Here is a 17,693-nt window from a genome sequence, read left to right as displayed (position 1 = left end):
TTTCAAAATCTTATCAAATACCAAATTCAATTTGGATTGTCTCATGTTGGATCAAATCAGGATATATTTGAATTCGATCTATTAACTAATTGGATCAATTTTTTTTTTTATTCAGATCGAATTGGATTGAATTTGATCCGATTTATTTGTAACCTAGATTTTAGATTATTATGTTTTTAAAAACAACTCTTACCAAGCGCTTAAAACACTTTTTGGTTTGTATTTGTTTATTACAACTGATAGCTCAAAGACAAATAAATGTCTGTCCAAATGGATTCTTAACTAAATTTAAACAAGACCATAGGGAAATAGATCAACACCCAAACCTTTTAGTTAACTATTTTTTTTTGGTAAATTAGACTATGTTTGGTTTGAAAGAAAAGGTAAGGAAAAGATAGGGAAACCTTTACAAGCATAGTTTAAAGTTTTGTATAGGTTTTTCTGTCTTTCCCTTCCTTTCCCCACCTTTTTCTTCAAACCAAACATAGCTTAAAGTTTTGTAGAAAAATATGTTTTTAAATCAATTTTAGAGAATAAAAGGTATAAAATTATCAAGATTAGTCATTTGATTCAATATTTAAAAGTGGTTTTAACTTTAAACTGATTGCTTTCGAGTACAAGTTTATGGCTCACATGCTTAGGCTCCGTTTGGGAAGGCATATGCGTTTCGGAGGAACTGCTAGTCTGCTACAAAGAAGTCGCTTAGGTTGAGCTGGCATACTTCAAGGTCCCATTCATTTACCGGTATTTAGTGGGGGCAAGTTGGTCAACTAGTAAATTGATCATGGCCCAGCCCAGGCCGCAAATTTCTGGGCTAGGGCCCAGATTTTTGTGTACAGCCATGCCCGGGCCTGCATCAAGTCCAGAAAAATATAGGATTGGGCTTAGGTCTAATACTTCAAGGCTGGCATAGGCCTAACCTGGCCTGTAATTCTGCTTAGTTAATTGACTAACTTTCAATCATCGATTTTAATAAAAATTAAAAGAACAGATTTCTTAAATTACCCTTATGATTTAGTTAATTGACTAACTCTACCGTTATGTGCTCGACAAAAATCCCATTGGGAACGTTTGCCACTAAAACATGTCATTAAAATCATGCTCCTTATGTCATTGTGTATGCAAGGTACATATGAAATTCCAGAAAACCAGATTTCAGTTTCAAGAGTAACTACGTTGTTTCATTTCACAAGAATCTATTTTTGGGACTTCAAGATGGGTTACTGCATCCTGTGTTGGCAGTGCACTTCAAAAAAAAAATCCTATGTTGGCAGTGGAATTTGCCAAAAACCAGATTTTTTACAACACTACTCCCAAAAATCAGATCTTTCAATGAATTAGCAATATGGTATATTTTGATAACTTAATAAACAGTTAATGATATTTTTGCCTTTTACATTTTATCTATTACACTAATAACCTTGGACAGCTGAATATGGTACATACAACTATATATAAGTTGTTTTTAAAAATTCAGGATATATAAATACTTTTTCAAATGTACAGTGTATATATAACCCTTAACAATAAATGGGGCCAAAATAGCTTTGTAAAGGATGGCATTCCTAAAGTTTATTTTGGCTTTCCCAATTTTTATCCGAACATTTTTTATTGGCCTCTTGTATGGGGCCCACCATGGAATACGAGAAGCCACTGCCCCAAAACCCTCCCAAACGGGCACTTAGAAGTTAAAAACCTATGCCTAAGGAAAAACCATTCTTTATTATCTTACAACAAGTCTACATTAATTAATTAATGGAATAAGGTTTAAATTCGACCTTAATATAACATTATTTAATTAATGGGGATCCGTTTACGTTTTACATCGGGTCTTAATCTAATGTGTACGAAGGCGTGCGTCATGTGCCTTGTAACCAACTAACAATATACTATTTTCTAATCCCATGTGCGGTGTCGTATTCATAATTTCCTTTAAGGCTCTGGATGATGAATGAATGATGATCATGATGATGATACGCGATGTCATATCATCATGAAGTGGACTAACTACAAACTACCCCCATTCACCCAAACGATATTCAAAGATGTATAATACATAAGTAATCCCAGGTCTACACACGATCAATCTCCGATAGAATCGGAAGATTCCAATCCAGTGCTCTTGGATTATCTTTGAAAGTGCAAATGAATCGACAAATCAGTTGAAATATGACCGTCCGATCAGTATAGACGAACATCGGATCCTACTTCGTCTACAATGGCCCACCTCTCTGTACGTGAGGAGATTCTGATTCAGAAAACATGTGCTTCACAGGAAGCATGAGCTGTAACCAGCTTGAATTATAGTTTGGCACGAATCCGCCGGGATTCCAATCTGACGGTTAAGGTCCTTGTTCATTTTCATGACAGAGCGCGCGAAACAACCGGCCGTCACCTTCTTAAAAATTAAAATCATCGAGTATTACGTGGCAAACCATGGAGCGGACTCCAATTACCTGTTAATTATGGTTTTTGATAAAACTGAAAAAGTACGATGTGACGTGAAGATTTCTCAATTCTCATACATTTGTCGAACTCGAAGTCTCGAACCACGTTAATAACCAGGGCTCGCTCAAGAGAAAGCCGGTGGCATTTTCGTAATAAATGCAAAATTGTAGGGCAAGAGTAGGTTGAACAAGACTCCAAAGATTCCATCTCAAGAAAATTGACGCTATAAATGCACTACCAGTACCTTTCAATCTTTCATCCTCTAATCCAGACAAAAACATATCTGCATTCCTTTTCCGTTTTTTCTAATTCTGATTCTTATTTTTCGGTTCAAACTTCAAAGAACGCGCACACACTCACATTCCAATTGGCATTCCTTTTTTTCTTTTACTGTTCTTCAGCGGTGAAATCTCAAATCTCTTCATTCTAAAAGTTCGGGTCTAGTTTTCTTTTTGGCAGAACTCGAGAGTGGAGACTCTGCTCGAATTCATAGCTAGTCTTCGATTATGGACTGAAATCGCCATCGGTTGGACGAAGTTCTTGTACGGAAAAAGCTAGATTTCTGTTGCTTCTAAGTTTTCTTGTACTTTTAATCTCGTTGTTTTTTTTTCCTTTCTTCGTGTTCCTTGCGATCTGAATTTGATTTGAAGCTCTATTGTGAGTATTTGTTTTTGAAAACTCGAGTTGGTAGGTTTTGTTGGATTCTTGAGGCAGTGTCTCTTTTGTCTTTTCGACCACCGCAAGTCTGGATTTGAAGCTTGAGATTTTTCGATCGCTTAGGTTGATGAATATATAATCGTAGAACTTAGATTTCGAAGCTTGAATTGGGATGTTCTATTTATTTCTTCTATATGTTACTCTTCTTCCTCGCCCTTCTGTATTTCGGATCAGCTAGATGAACTTCTCAATCCAAAAATTAAAAAAAAAAGGAAATAAGGAATTACAGTATGAAGTTCATAGTTCTCTGCTTTTTTATTTTCTAAATAAATTTTTTTTCTCTTCTCCTGTCTAAATCCACTGTATGAAATTCCTATAAATAAATTGTAAGTCTAAATTTATTTTTCACAGGTTCTATTCCACTGGACGGCTTTTTTTCTGAAGTTCAGGATCATTGATGAAACTTCTTATAAGAAACAGGATTTTGGGAGTTCCAAGTTCATTCCCGATCTTGTTGACTTCCCTACCAGCAACAAAGAGAGGAGGAAAAAGTCTCAGGTGAATCTTCTTTCTATCTTCAGGAGGGTTTAAACCGCAAAATTTGTGCTTTATTCATTTTCTTCTTCGCTTTTCCTCTAAATGACAAAAAGCCACGTCTTCTTCTTTAGACTTTGATTTTATTCTCTTCTCTCGTCTTTAAGTTTTAAAATAAATAAATACTAAGTTTCTCGTTTTTTTTAATGAAAAACACAAACTTAAAACAAGAACAGCTCACTTCTATAACGTTTGAGCTGTCGTTCTGGAATTCCATTGAGGTCCCAGAGTTTTCAAGGACTAATCACTAGGTTGGTGGCGCCAAATAAGAACCGGCACCTACTTTGCATGTCTTAGATAAAACAAAACGTTGTTAGCTTTTGAATATGTATGAAGTATGATAAACCAGGCTTCATCATCCTCTGTGAAACCTGAGCGTTTCAGACTTTAAATGTGACCCACCAGTGAACTGGCATTGGCTATCATCAGCCACTTTTTTTCTGTGCTATCTCTTTGAATCATTTTGATGGAGGGATGTTAATCTGTCTCCATTATTTTTGAATCATAATGTCACATGATTTTTAGGAACTCCGCCTAGTGTGTATATGGAGGATTTACTTTTTTGATTCCGGGGATGTCTGGTGTGGCCAAGGATAGCGGGAACTCAGCTCCATGGAATAGTCTCTCAAGATTTGCAGATTCCAAAGTAAATGAGCATATTTCTTACCTATGCCCTTGTCTTAATGAACTTAACTTTCAGTCATGCTAGTCTCCTATATCCTAATCAATTGTTTCCCTGCATAAATAAGCTTATGCCTCCATCTATAGATTTACAAAAGTATGTATGAACCCTTAACTTCTGATCCTTTTCCTCCATTTCAGACATACCATGAGAATATTACAACTCTCCAATTCAATATTTAAAAGTCGAGAAGACTTCTTTTTCATTACTTTGCCTTCTTCCAGTTTGGTGTTAATAGACAATTTTCTTTTACCCCTTTAAAGGTTGGTATCTTCTCTCATCTTCTTTCTTTCTTTCTTTCGTATACCTTTTAACTTGATGTACATGTCATAGATCAATTTCAGCTTCCATTCTGCAAAAGTCAAATCTTTATTACTGAAGCTTCTGGTTCAATAAAAATTTATGGCCTACTCCTTGGAAAAGAGTAATTAGTTTAATGTATCACTATTGCCAGTTTGCCACTTTGATTCTAGTTCTATATTTTCTACTATGTGGATGATAGAAATTTTATTTGTAAACCACAGAAGGATCTGATTTGTTTCAGAAAAAAAAAATCCTGCATTTCAAAGCTTAATTCCTGATTCTATAGATAGTCCCTTGTCTTGGACTTACAAGTTGACAGGAAACATGTCACTTGATAGAGCACAAAGACAATAGATGATTTGAACAGCCAACCCCAAATAGTTGGGAATAGGGCTGAGTTGATCTTGGGTTGTAAACAGTATCTTACCTTGCTCCAATGAATGTAGAGTTCTGTATTTTACTTACATGTATACCAGTGAATTAAGTTGGTTTGCAAAGAAAGCTGACCTGATTGTACTTCAATTGTTTATTGCCCTGACTGCACCCCCTTTCTCTTCTCTGTTACTCCTTTTTCTTTTCTTCTCTTTAAGGGGGGTGGGGGGAGGTAGTGGTGCTGCTGGTTGGAAAAATTCCTCTATTTACTTCCTGAAATTTGATAAATATTGTGCAGGCATGCAATAATAATGCACGTTAATCTTATTATCATGTAGTTCACTGGTTACCATATTTGAGATTTTAAAGGAGTTTCTTTCTCTCTGTTCCTCAGATATTCATCCATTTGATCTTGAGATGGAAATTGCCTTGTCCCTGAGAAGTGGTTATTGAAGAAAGTTTGTAGGAAAAGCCAAATCAGTGGGGATGAGGAATCATCAGTTCAGGAAGTCAATAAAATCCTTGTTTGGGACTCATATTGCTCCTGAAAAAAATGAGCAGCTGAAAGAGACTAAAGAAGGTAATTTTCTTCAATTTCTTGGCCAAATTTTTTAGTTTTAGGGAGTAGTTGAATCTATCATTTAAATTAGAGATTATGTGAAATTCACCAAAGGGGAAATGCGAAAGATGCAAGACAATTCAATGAATAGTTAACAGTGTATTTTTTTATAAGTAACTGAAACTTTTTAATAATTGTTGGAAAAGAATGCTATCTACAAGAGGTAATCCAGGTATCCCAAATTTAGGCTAGCCCTTCTACCTAACCCATTATCTTTCTTTTTCAGTTTAAGTTATCATTTAAATCCCTTGGGACAACTCCCCAGAACATCTGTGCTCTATTTACCCCTTGTTTAGAGCCAAACTATTTATTACAAGTTTGCCGAACCCATGTGAAGGTGGCTTCCACTTCTCATGATATCTGCCTGGTTTCTCTCATAATATGTCTATACTGCCATGGTACCATGTTGTTTCCACAAAGCTATCCCACTATGACCTGATGATAGTTTAGCTCCCTCCCTATTCTTAGACCTTGCTGGATAGCCAGGAATTTTGCTCTTATCAGTTTCTTTGTTCTATAAGGCCTGAGAAAATAGCTGCAAGTGTGTCATCATGGTACTGGGAAGCCCCTCCTATGTAAGAAGGTCCGGGTTTCCCCATACTACATCCATCAAAATTCAATTTTATGTGATCTGCTGGTGGAGAGGACTAAACAAGAGGTCCCAAAGTGTGGGCATCAAGAGAGGAAGAACAATTCATGATGTTCTGCCATCCTTTAAAGATATCACCCACTGAAAAGTGCCTAAAGAGGGGCAAGGTTTACCCCAATAAACAGCCTATATGCAGTGCTTTTAGTTCTTCATTTCTTTTCCATTTATATGTGTGTCCAAATGTTCAATAATTGAGGGCCTTGTTGCAAGTCAGTATTTCCTGTTTTCTTTTCAAATCAAGCTGTAGTTCTTTCATATTCTGGAATATCTTCTAAACTAGTTTTTTTATTGGTAATAGTTAGCTTTATTGATTTTCATAGAAAAAGTTATGTACAAGATATAAGTATATCTGTTAGGTTAGTCCACAGTACTTAACACCCTTACATGTCAATCTTCTTACAAACTTCCCCCAGATGTTACACTCCAAAACATCTGTTCCCTACTAACTCCATGCCTTGCAAGTGAGTCAGCAAATATTTGTATCCTAGTTTTCTTTAAATTCCTTGATTTTGAATATGGTGGGTAAAACTGTTAATAACAGCATTAGGTCTATGGTGGTAGACTGTTATTGCATTTGTAAAAAGCACATGTAAAATGAAGGACAACATTAATCTTCTTATTGTTATAGAAACCATAATATCCCATTTCTTTGTCTTTCTGTATATGATTTTAAATTAATTTAGTGATAAAATTATGAGGAAAAATATGCCAAGTCCTACAGAACTAAACATCCGATACTCAACTTTTATTGGATAAATACATGAAGTTTGTGTATGTATGTAGCTATAGTGGCTGGTTATTTTCTGATACATTCTTTTTGTACAACCTCACTTAACCCCCTTCTAAACTCAATAAAGATTTAGTTTACCAAAAAATAGAAGTACATGCCATGTAGTTGAAGCACCTGATCTATCAATGCTTTACTAATACAAAATCTGCTTTACACCCTATATAAGACATAGGAGATGTATAGGAACAAGTGTCTCAATCAGACCCAGAGAAAAATGTATCTCCTAATCTATGATACCCAGATACCTGTACAGCCTATACAGGTGATGGAGACAATACTTGCTGGATATGACATAGGTATTGCATGGACACTTCTAGATGTATCTTATGGCACTAACACTTTTGACATATGCAAAATGGTGTGACTTAACAAATTATATTATAAATTAAATTTGGAAAAAAAACTAAAGGTTAGGTCCATATCCAGTCCACCCCTCTGAAGACTCTAGATGGCTAGGATTAAATTGGGTAACCGTCTTTTTTGGCAAGAAATAAGTCTTGAGCATATTACATGGATATGCCTGTATCCATGTTTTGGTTTTAGGAAATGGAGAGTCATATCCCTGTTTCCTGTATCCATGCCCATGTTTGTATTCATATCTATATACAGGCATTATAGATCCTAAGTATTTTGTGTCAAACCAACTTTCTGGCATTGTTTACTAGTAGAAAAGAATTAGAAGTACTGCTAAACAAAGAACCAAAGTGCTTTCAGCTGTTAATCTGTTATAACCATTATAACAGTCAAAACAGTCAAAGGTCCTTCACCAATGCCTGTATTACATCTATTATTTTAAACCTCTGCATTATTTGTTTTATACTAAAGGCTGATAAATGCATTCACCTGGATGGAGCAAAAGTGTAGTTGGTTCCCTTCATTGTATTTCATTTTTATCTTTTATTCCTCAACCAGTGTTTTAAAAGCGTAAGGTGCAAAAAAAGTGCGACGGGCAATTTGTGCCTTTTTGAAGCAAGGTGCAAAAATGAAAAAAATGCCAAAAAGAAATAAAATACTAAAGTATTAAATATAATATTAATTAAAAATATAAACTTAAATTTTAAAATAAATATTTAAAACCTGTTATCTAAAATTAAAACACATAAACATAACATGTAAAACATATTCAAATGAAAATTTAAAAATAAAACCAAACATATAAAACATATTCAAGTATATAAAATCCCCAATCTCTTTTTTTTTCCGATTGCATTACTTCAAATAGCTGTAAAACATTTTACGTTCCTGAATCTACGTCCCACCTTTGTACCAAGCCCCTTGAGGCATGCCCTTTTGTATCAGGTGCACACCTTTTGAAAGTGCTGCACCTGGGGCCTTGGCGAGGCACATACCTTAAAATGCCCCTCGTCTGTGCACCTAGATGCGCCTTTTAAATCACTGCTCAAAACCTTATATTCCTGACTAAAGGATGGAGACGGTATATTTTTATTGATAAATGTAACAAAGAGTGCATTCATGGTTACTTGGGGATAATCCGAATATATAAAAGAAGTCAGGGAAGTAGAGGAAGATGGTTAGGTCATGCACATAGAAGGCCACCTACTACAATAGTTAGGAGTGACCTGATGCAAGATCAGGTTCTAAAAGAAGTAGAGTAAGCCAAAATGGTCATTGGTTACTCAGTATTGTGAAAAGGCGTAAGGAATCAATACAAAACAATCAATCAATGACCTTAACAGAAATATTCATACTATCCTGGTTCTTCCACACTCCACTCAGAAAATCTTAAGACAACCAGTTTTATTCAGTGAAGAAGGGATGATTTTACACTTCGATGGGAGTGCTACAGGCAATCCAGGTTCAGCAGGAATTGGGAGCCATCTTGAGGGATGAAAGAGGTAAAATTTGCTGGGTTTTCAGTGGTCCCATCGGATTCACTGGCTCAACTAAGGCTCAAGTGTTGGCGGCTCTCACTGAAATCAGAATAGTAAATTGCTTGGGAATTCAGAACCTCTCTATTGTAGGAGATTCAGAAAATACCATTAAATGGCTAAGGGATAAGGAAGGGGGCCCTTGTAGGTTGAGCCACTATTTGGAAGAGGCAAGGGATTACTTGGAATGCTTAAATGCAAAACTGTTTTGGATTCCAAGGGAGCTAAATCCTATTGCAGATGGCTTAGCAAAACTGGTTTCTTGCTTAGAAAATATGTACAATGATAGGCTTCCTCCTTTTTAATCTCTTTGGGGTTTGACCCTGTTTTTTACATCTTCTCATGTAGTCCTTCTTTTAATGGAATTTGGTTAAACATCCCTCAAACAAAAAAAAATACTACCCTTGGCAGAGTGGCATGACAAACAAGAATTGCCTAACCAAACCTAAGTTGTTGGGTTAATTTCTGTTGAGTTGTATAACTCATAGGTGGAATGGAGTGTGGAGGGTGCAACTTGGGCCATGCTGGCTTGGGTTGAGGTCAACCATAGCCTAACCCAATCTTCAACCTGAGGTTCCCAACCCTAACCTAACCCAATCATGAGATTAGGTTGGGTTTGGGTTGGATTCTTAACTACAAAATTTACAAAGACATGAATAAATAATACTAACTTATGCAATTATGCATATTGTATATGAAAATGATACATAGACATCATATTATGGTAATATTTTATCTTTTTTTTGATCAATTTATGGTAATATTTTATCATAAACTACTCTTCATCATCACCCCCTCTCCTCTCCCTCTTACATAAGCATATTTGTATGCATAAATCATTATGCGTACCATATAGTAATGCACAATATAATTTCAAGTGTAATACATTGGGTTGCCCAGGGAATCAACCTTAATTCAATCTGACTTTATATTGAGTTGGCATTTTCCAATCCTAACTCTTAACTTTATATTAGGTTGGCCCAACCCAAATTGCACCCAATTGATCTATGCCATTAACTTGAGGGTGCTAGCTGGCTTAGTTTTCTGGGGAAGCTGAACCCCAGAATTGGAATTAAATAACCGATAACCAACAAACTGCAAAAATTCCCGTAAAGATTTCATTTTGTAGACATATTTCTAAGCTCTAGTGCACTTGTAGGATTTCTTAACTTGTTGGGCCTCTGGCTGTTTCCAGTGACAACTATTTTCCACTAGTTCCAGAATCCAAGTTATGCATCTTCTGTTGCCAGTTCTTTATTTTCTTCTTTTTCAAATTTGTGACAGAGGCCATTGGTAGATCTTTTGAGGTTGTATGTTGTATGTTCAAGAATTGAATATCTAAGCACATAAAATGTTGCCTGATTGCATCTTAATTTACAGTTCTTATATTTGTCAGCTTGTTTTGAAGAAATTAATTCAAAACCTTCTTAAATATTGCAGAAATGGAGAATAAAGTGAAAATGATCTTGAAGCTTATCCGAGAAGAAGGAGACAAATTAGAGAATTCCAACGAAGGGTCTGAACTTGTTGACCTCATTGAGGATTTCCATAACCAATACCAATCCCTCTATTCACTCTATGATCATCTCACAGGGGAATTAAGGAAGAAAGCTCATTACAAAGAAGAAAACAATGGCCACTCTTCATCTAGTTCCAGCTCAGATTCAGAATCTGATCTTTCTTCCAAGGAGAAAGTCAAGAAGGACTCAATACAAGATGGGCTTCAAAATCTGCCAGAGAGCAGTACACAAGAACTTGAATCTCTGAATAACGAAATAGCTGTCCTGAAGCATAGATTGACAGATACACTTGAAGAGAAGGAAGATTTAAACTTTAAATATCAGACTGCTTTGAGAAAAGTTCAAGAAGGAGAGAAAGTCATAGAAGATCTTAGAATTGAAGTTGAACACTCAAATGATGAGAGGTTAACATTACAGACTGAGAATGGAGGCCTGAAGCTAAAGTTGGAGTCTGCCAGTAAGTTAGAATCTGATCTGAAGCAAAGGTTGGAAGATTTGAACAGAGAGAATGAAGCCTTGAACAGGGAAAATTTGACAGCTTTCAAAAGGGTTGATGAGGGGGAGAAAATTATAGAAGGCCTAAGGGCTGAAGCTGATCAATTGAAAGAAGAGAAATCAAAACTTTGGGTTGACAATGGAGCTCTAAAACTTGAACTGGAATCTGAGAAAGGGGAGGTTTCTAACATTAAGCAACAACTGGAATTTGCAAATCAGAAAGTAATTGAATTAGACCAGGAAATGGACATTATACATAAAGAGAATAAACAACTGGCTTCAGAGAACACAGAACTTTCAACTGAGTTTGAGAAAGCACAGAAAAGAATACAGGAGCTTGAAGAAGAAGCTAACAGGTTAAAGGAGATTTCTGAAGCAAACAAAGTTGAGCTTTCAAATCTTGTGATGGCACGTGAAAATTTTGAGAATGAAGCTTCAGCTCAAGCAAAGAGCTTTGAGACTCAGTTGGCCAACTTACAATTGGAGCTGGATTCTTTACTTATCCAGAAAACAGAACTACAAGAGCAATTTGAACACAAAGTGAATGAAGCTAAACAGTTGGAGAAGGGAAAAAGAGAATTGCTGCAGGTTCAAACTGACCTGCAAGAACAAATACTAGAATTGGATAGAATATCCAGAGAAAGAGGAGATGAAATTTCTTCTCTCCTGAAGAAACTTCAGGATGTCAATAATGATGCATCAACTCAAGTAGAGGAGTTAAAAGCAAAGATCAATGATCTACAACTGGAGGTGGACTCTTTAAGTGCACAGACGAGTGAACTGCAAAAAGAAAATAAACAGTTGACAGAGGAACTTCAGGAAGGAAATGATAAAGCATCTACAGAGATAAAGTGCTTGATGGATCAGGTCAATGATCTGAAACTGGAACTGGACTCTTTACAAGCCCAGAAAAAAGAGTTAGATTCACAGTTGGACAGACAAAAGCAAGATGCTTTGAAGTTCCGGACAGAAATAGAAAATCTGAACATTGAATTAGAAAACAAGTCCAGGGATCAAGTGGGATTGTTCAAAGAGAAGGAAAATTTGACAGTTCAGGTACATGAAATGCAACTAGAGATTCATTCTCTGTTGGCACAGAAATCTAAACTGGAAGAACAGATCGGAAATAAAAGCCATGAAGTTGAGAAGGTTGGAGAGGAAAACCAGGCATTGCTTCTAATTCAGACTGACTTGCAAAATCAGGCACAAGATCTGCAGAGAATATTAAAAGAGAAGGAACTTGAACTCTCCATACTCCTGAAAAAAATGGAGGATGTAAAGAATGAAACATCGGCTCAGATAGGGGAGTTAACAGCCAAGGTTAACAGTCTGCAACTGGAGGCGAATTCTTTAAGTGATCACAAAAGCGAACTGAATGAGGAAAATAAGCAGCTGAGAGACAGAAATGATGAAGCCTCTATTCAGATCAAGAGCTTAATGGATCAGGTCAATGATTTGCAACTGGAAGTGGACTCCTTGAAGACCCAGAAAAACCAGTTTGAATTGCAAATAGAGAGGCAAAATCAGGAAGCCTTACAATTTCAGAATCAAATAGAAAATCTGAACCTTGATTTAGAGAACAAGACTCGGTACCAACAGACATTGTTGAAAGAGAAGGAGGAATTGACAGCCCAGATACATGACATGCAACTGGAATTTCATTCTTTGTTTGAACAGAAAAATGAACTGGAAGAGAAGATCAAAAGTATAAATCTTGAAGCTGAGCAGGTCAGAGAGGAAAACCAGGGGTTGCAGCTATCCCAAACAGACATGCAGAATGAAGTATCAGATCTGAAGAGAATATTTACAGAAAGAGGAGATGAACTCTCCACTCTTTTGGAGAAACTGAAAGAAGGTGAAGATAAATTCATCAAGTTAAATGAAGAATATAAACAGCTAGAAGATCTGTTTGAGAAGTCCAAGGAGAATTTCCATGTTGCAGAAAAGAAGATCGAAGAAATGAGAGAGTTGCTTCAGGGTAACGTTGAATCTAAAAATGAGATGGCTTCTACCATGCAAAGGGCTGCTGATGAGTTGAAAAATGAAATAGAAATTGGAAGGAAAGAGATTGAGAAGATGAGAATGGAGTTAGAAGAGAAAAGTCGCCTTCTGTCATGGAAGGATGAAACAATTGCAACATTGCAGAAAATACAAGAGGAACAGCATGGGGAGATCACAAAATTACAGACAGAGGTTGAAACCATTGAAGTTAAGCACCGCTTGTCCAACCAGAAGCTCCGTGTCACAGAACAATTACTCACAGAAAAAGAAGAGAGCTACATGAAGGCAGAAGAGAAGTTTCGGGAGGAACATAAGGTACTTGAAGAACAGATTGCAAAGTTCTCCAAGAAGATCCTATCCTATGAAAATGAGATGATGGGTATCAAGAATTCATTGCAAAAAGCAAGCAGTACATTCTCCGGATTGGAGTTGGTGGTGCAGAAATTTCAGGAGAATCACTTGTCCTTCCAAAACCGCATCCTGGGTTTTTCAAATGAACTTCAGATAGCGAAGAACTGGGTCTTTGAGACAAACATCAAGAGCGGAAAATTGGAAGAGACAACGAGGAATCTAGTTGAGCAGCTAGAAAGTAAGAAAGAACAAGAGTTGCTATTACAAGAGAGGGTTGGAACCTTAGAATTGAAAGTGAGCAAGGGCGAAGAAGAGAAGGAGAGACTGACAAAAATCGTTGACCACCTTGAGGAGAGGGTTGGGGAGTTGGACAAGATGGTGAAAGACAAGGAGTATGACATGTTGAGTATGCAGGAAGAGAAGAAAGAGGCCATAAGACAGTTGTGTTTGTGTGTGGATTATCAGCACGAGCGTTGCAATCAACTTAGGGAATTGCTCTCCAAGATGATGGTGAGAAACCAGAGGAGAGCTTGAAACTTTGTTTCTTTTACTAGCATTTGATTTGATATAGATTGCCATAAAGTTATTCACAATTGGTTCATTTTTTGTCCCACGAGGATGGTGGTTTCTCTGATTGAACTTTTTGTAAGCACATTATTCAATCGAACATTATTGGCGGGCGGAGTGGTAATCCAGTGAGCGCGCTCTCATTGGTACGTATTTATTGGCACTTTTTTTTTCCGGAAAATTACGGACAGTTCAAATGCAAATTTCTGAATTTAACTGCACACCTATAAACATTTAAAATATCAAATACCCCCATTCTATACATCAATGCCCGCCCTGAATTGGTATCAATTCCGAACTGACACCTATCCAACCGTACTTTAAGTCTAAAAATTCTGACCCTGAACTGTCATTCTTCCTTTTTTTTTCTCTTTTGGTGGAAAGTTCATAAGCGCATTTTGTTATCTGAATTTTTTATGAACACGGTACTGACGGTAGGTATCCATGACTAACTATCTACACGAGTGCCGATTTACAAACGGATCTCTCAGCGGAATTTACCCCCTCAAGACCACTTTTCGGGTTTTCTCCTACTTCTGTTATATCCTCTGAATTTCACAATTCCACTTGCCAATTCAGATACCTAGTAACAGTTCATAAACCATGGTTTTGAAAACTGGAAACTGGACCGGATCGACTTTTAAAATGACGTATACATGAATTGAGTCACATCAAACCACGGGTAGCATAACACACGTTAACTAGGCCTCCGATTCAATTACCTTACCCTAAAAGTCCTTGAGGACTGCCACAGCGACTGCGAGTGCTTGGGTGTGGCACATTAACCTTGGGGCCTACCATCACGAAAATTATCTGGCGGCAATTAGATGGGTTACAATTTACATTACCTTGGATGTGGATGGAATCCAATCCCCTCTTAAAAAATAAACCCTAAGTGTTAAATCAGATAACCAATTTGAAGACTTCGCATTGAATCAGGCCTAGGCCTCTTAAATAGTATTAGTAATTAAGTACATGCATTGTACATGAAAAATTTTTCATTATATTAATTATTTGAATTTTAGATATACTATAGTTAAGAAAAATTGAAAATTAATAAAAACAACAATATGATTAAAAATAAACTTAAACATTTATTATTCAATTTGACATCATGTGTTTCTTTGAAAAGTTAGATCACTAACTCACCATCTAGATAAAAAAATAGCTTTGCTTTTGGATTAGTTTTAAATTAGGAAAAATTATAGTTAGAGTTGGTTGTATATTTAAAATTAGGCTACAAGTTGGTTCATAAACCAACAAAACTCTAACAATTGGCTCTATATTTTAAATTATAAAAACCCTCGCCATGTCATCAAAGGCTTATGTGGTTGTTGCCAATATGAGATTTTTAATCCATGTTAGACACAACAAAAAGCTTATACTAAAATTGCCCTTAAATGTTGGGTGATTGGAAAATAAAAAAATGAGGTTTTTAGTCTCTCTCTCTCTCACTCACTCACACACAACACACAGTCATCTTTATCTGCTCAACGACTATGTGATTTGAAAATAAATAAAAATGGTTTTTGGTTTCTGAATTTACATTCTCTATATCGATTTCTCTCATTCTCTCTCTACCTATCGTTCTCCCTCAATCTCTCACATTCTCTTTCTCGATCGATCTCTCATTCTCCCTTAATTTCTATCGTTCTCCCTCAGTTTCTCTCCCGCTCTCTCTCTCTCATTTTTTTTTCTTACACACTTATATGGTATTAATTAGATCATATAAAAGAAATGAGACAAACTTTGTATGGTTCAAAAATTATTACACCAATTTGATAAAAATTCACAAGAAGATCATGGTTATGAAATTTATACCAATTGGAAAACGATAAAGATTGAGGGAGAATAAGATATTGACCAAGGGGGAGAGTGAGGGAGAAAAATGATAAAGATTGAGGGAGAACAATAGGGAGGGAGGGAGAGAAAGAGACAAAGGTTTTGATTTGGCTACATATTGAAGTTAAGAGAGTGGGAGATCAAGAGATGACTGTGAGAATGAGAGATAAGGGAGGGAGATCAAGAGACAAAAGGAGTGGGAGAGAAATTGAAAACCTATTTTTGCTATGGGTTTTTTGTTGTGTCCAACATGTACTAAAAGTTTCATGTTGGAAACATCCACATAAGCCTCTGATGACATGGCGGGGGTTTTATAATTTGAAATGTTAAGCCGGTTGTCAAAGTTTTGTTGGTTTCTAGACCAACCTGCAACCTAATTTTAAATGTATAACCAACTTTGACTATAATTTTCTCTTTAAATTATATATTTCATTTACATTATATAAAATACTTTTTACTTATCACACTTAATTTTTGTTTGTCTATGGTATCGTTTGACTCAAATAAATTATAATTTTCTCTTAATTTTTGTTTGATTTCTAGGTCGACATTAAATTTTGTATTACATTTCCATCATTGATAAAATAATTTCTCATGTATAAAACTTATTTTTGTTCAATATAATAAATGCACAATATTAGAGATATACCCAATATTTTATTTTTTATAAATATATAACATTAGATATGTGCACAAAATTTTCTCTATCTTTTTTTTTGTGATTCTTTTGTATTTTCTATTAATAAAAATTTTATTATTTGAGTATGACATCATTTCATTTCTAGGTAGATTTTGAATTTGACATTCCATTTTCACTATTAATAAAAATACTTCTTACATTTCATAGTTATTTATTTTAATTTTTTATTATTTAATTATGGCAATATTTATTAATCTATTTGACTCCAAATGGTCGAATTTCTTACCAACCACCGGGAGTGAAGAAAATGGTTTATTTTCAAAATATTTATTTTTATACTATTAAAATCAATATTGTAGATTTAATTATAAGAATTTAATGATGAACAAAATATATCTTAAATATAGGATTTAATGAGATAGAATAGGAAAATATTTTTATTTCCAATTGGTTTTAAATTTTACATTCCATTTCCATCATTAATAAATACATTTCTTACTTATCATACTTATTATTGTTTAAAATACATGTTAAAAATGTTCCCAATTTTTTTAATTTCTATTTTTGTTATTTTACTTAGTTTTAAATTTTATAATTTAATTATGGCAACATGGATTAACCCATTTGACCCAAAAAAAATGATTTAATTTCTTACCACCTCCTAGATGAAAAACATTATTTTTGCTAGGTAAATTTTAAAAAAATAAGCTTTTATATTAATGAAATTATTAATTTATTAAGTATGGATTTAATTAATAGAACTTAATGATGAAAAGAAACAAAAATGACTTAAATATATGATTCGATGAACATGAATGTAAGTTAACAACTTAAATGTTGGATTTAATAAGAGAATAGAATGCATTAAATATAATTAAATTACCTCTTTTCAACTCATTTAAAATAAAAAACCGATTACCTTATTTGTCCTCATTGTTTATCAATAAATTTAAATATAAAGAGATAAATTTTGTCCTTAAAAAATTCCAGAAATATTCTTACAGCCATTCGTGCTTTTTAAATTAATATAGATTTAACAAATACTCGACTCAAGCCCGACTAAGTTGGATATTACAACATGTACAGGTATAGATACAATTCTTCCCGATCCACATTGAATTTATTAAAATACCCCTAATGCTTATAAATTATCAATATACCAGATTATATTCAAGATCGACCCAGGCCCAACCTACCCTCAAATGTGAGGATGAGAATCGAGAGGATTTTGCATATACACACGAGAAAAGGATTTGACTTTGAGATATAAAAAT

At 35.1% G+C, this 17,693-nt stretch overlaps 1 protein-coding gene across 4 annotated transcripts; it reads left to right on the top strand.

Annotated features, from left to right (window-relative positions):
• Positions 1–2,710: 2,710 nt before the first annotated feature.
• Positions 2,711–14,100, top strand: LOC104603958 (uncharacterized). Of its 4 annotated transcripts, XM_010268149.2 has the most exons (6): positions 2,711–2,990; positions 3,517–3,663; positions 4,225–4,345; positions 4,522–4,644; positions 5,451–5,636; positions 10,444–14,100. In XM_010268149.2, the coding sequence occupies exons 5-6, from the start codon at positions 5,543–5,545 to the stop codon at positions 13,902–13,904; spliced, it is 3,555 nt and encodes a 1,184-aa protein (XP_010266451.1). In that variant the 5' UTR covers positions 2,711–2,990; positions 3,517–3,663; positions 4,225–4,345; positions 4,522–4,644; positions 5,451–5,542; the 3' UTR covers positions 13,905–14,100. The 4 variants fall into 4 exon arrangements, with proteins under 4 accessions (XP_010266451.1, XP_010266450.1, XP_010266449.1 ...); XM_010268148.2 differs by lacking the exon at positions 4,522–4,644; XM_010268147.2 differs by lacking the exons at positions 4,225–4,345; positions 4,522–4,644.
• Positions 14,101–17,693: the final 3,593 nt, after the last annotated feature.

This window comes from Nelumbo nucifera, chromosome 3, assembly GCF_055504915.1.
Source record: "Nelumbo nucifera cultivar China Antique chromosome 3, China Antique-T2T, whole genome shotgun sequence".
In the NCBI taxonomy this organism is placed as follows: Eukaryota; Viridiplantae; Streptophyta; class Magnoliopsida; order Proteales; family Nelumbonaceae; genus Nelumbo; species Nelumbo nucifera.
The sequence above is the reverse complement of the archived record's forward strand: the minus strand, read 5'-3'. Positions and strand labels throughout refer to the sequence as shown.

Excerpts from the sequence above, each read along its gene's own strand:
- LOC104603958 (XM_010268147.2), top strand. The coding sequence starts at position 5,543 with ATGAGGAATCATCAGTTCAGGAAGTCAATAAAATCCTTGTTTGGGACT. Across the intron at positions 5,637-10,443 it reads GCTGAAAGAGACTAAAGAAG|AAATGGAGAATAAAGTGAAA; the intron begins GTAATTTTCTTC and ends TAAATATTGCAG.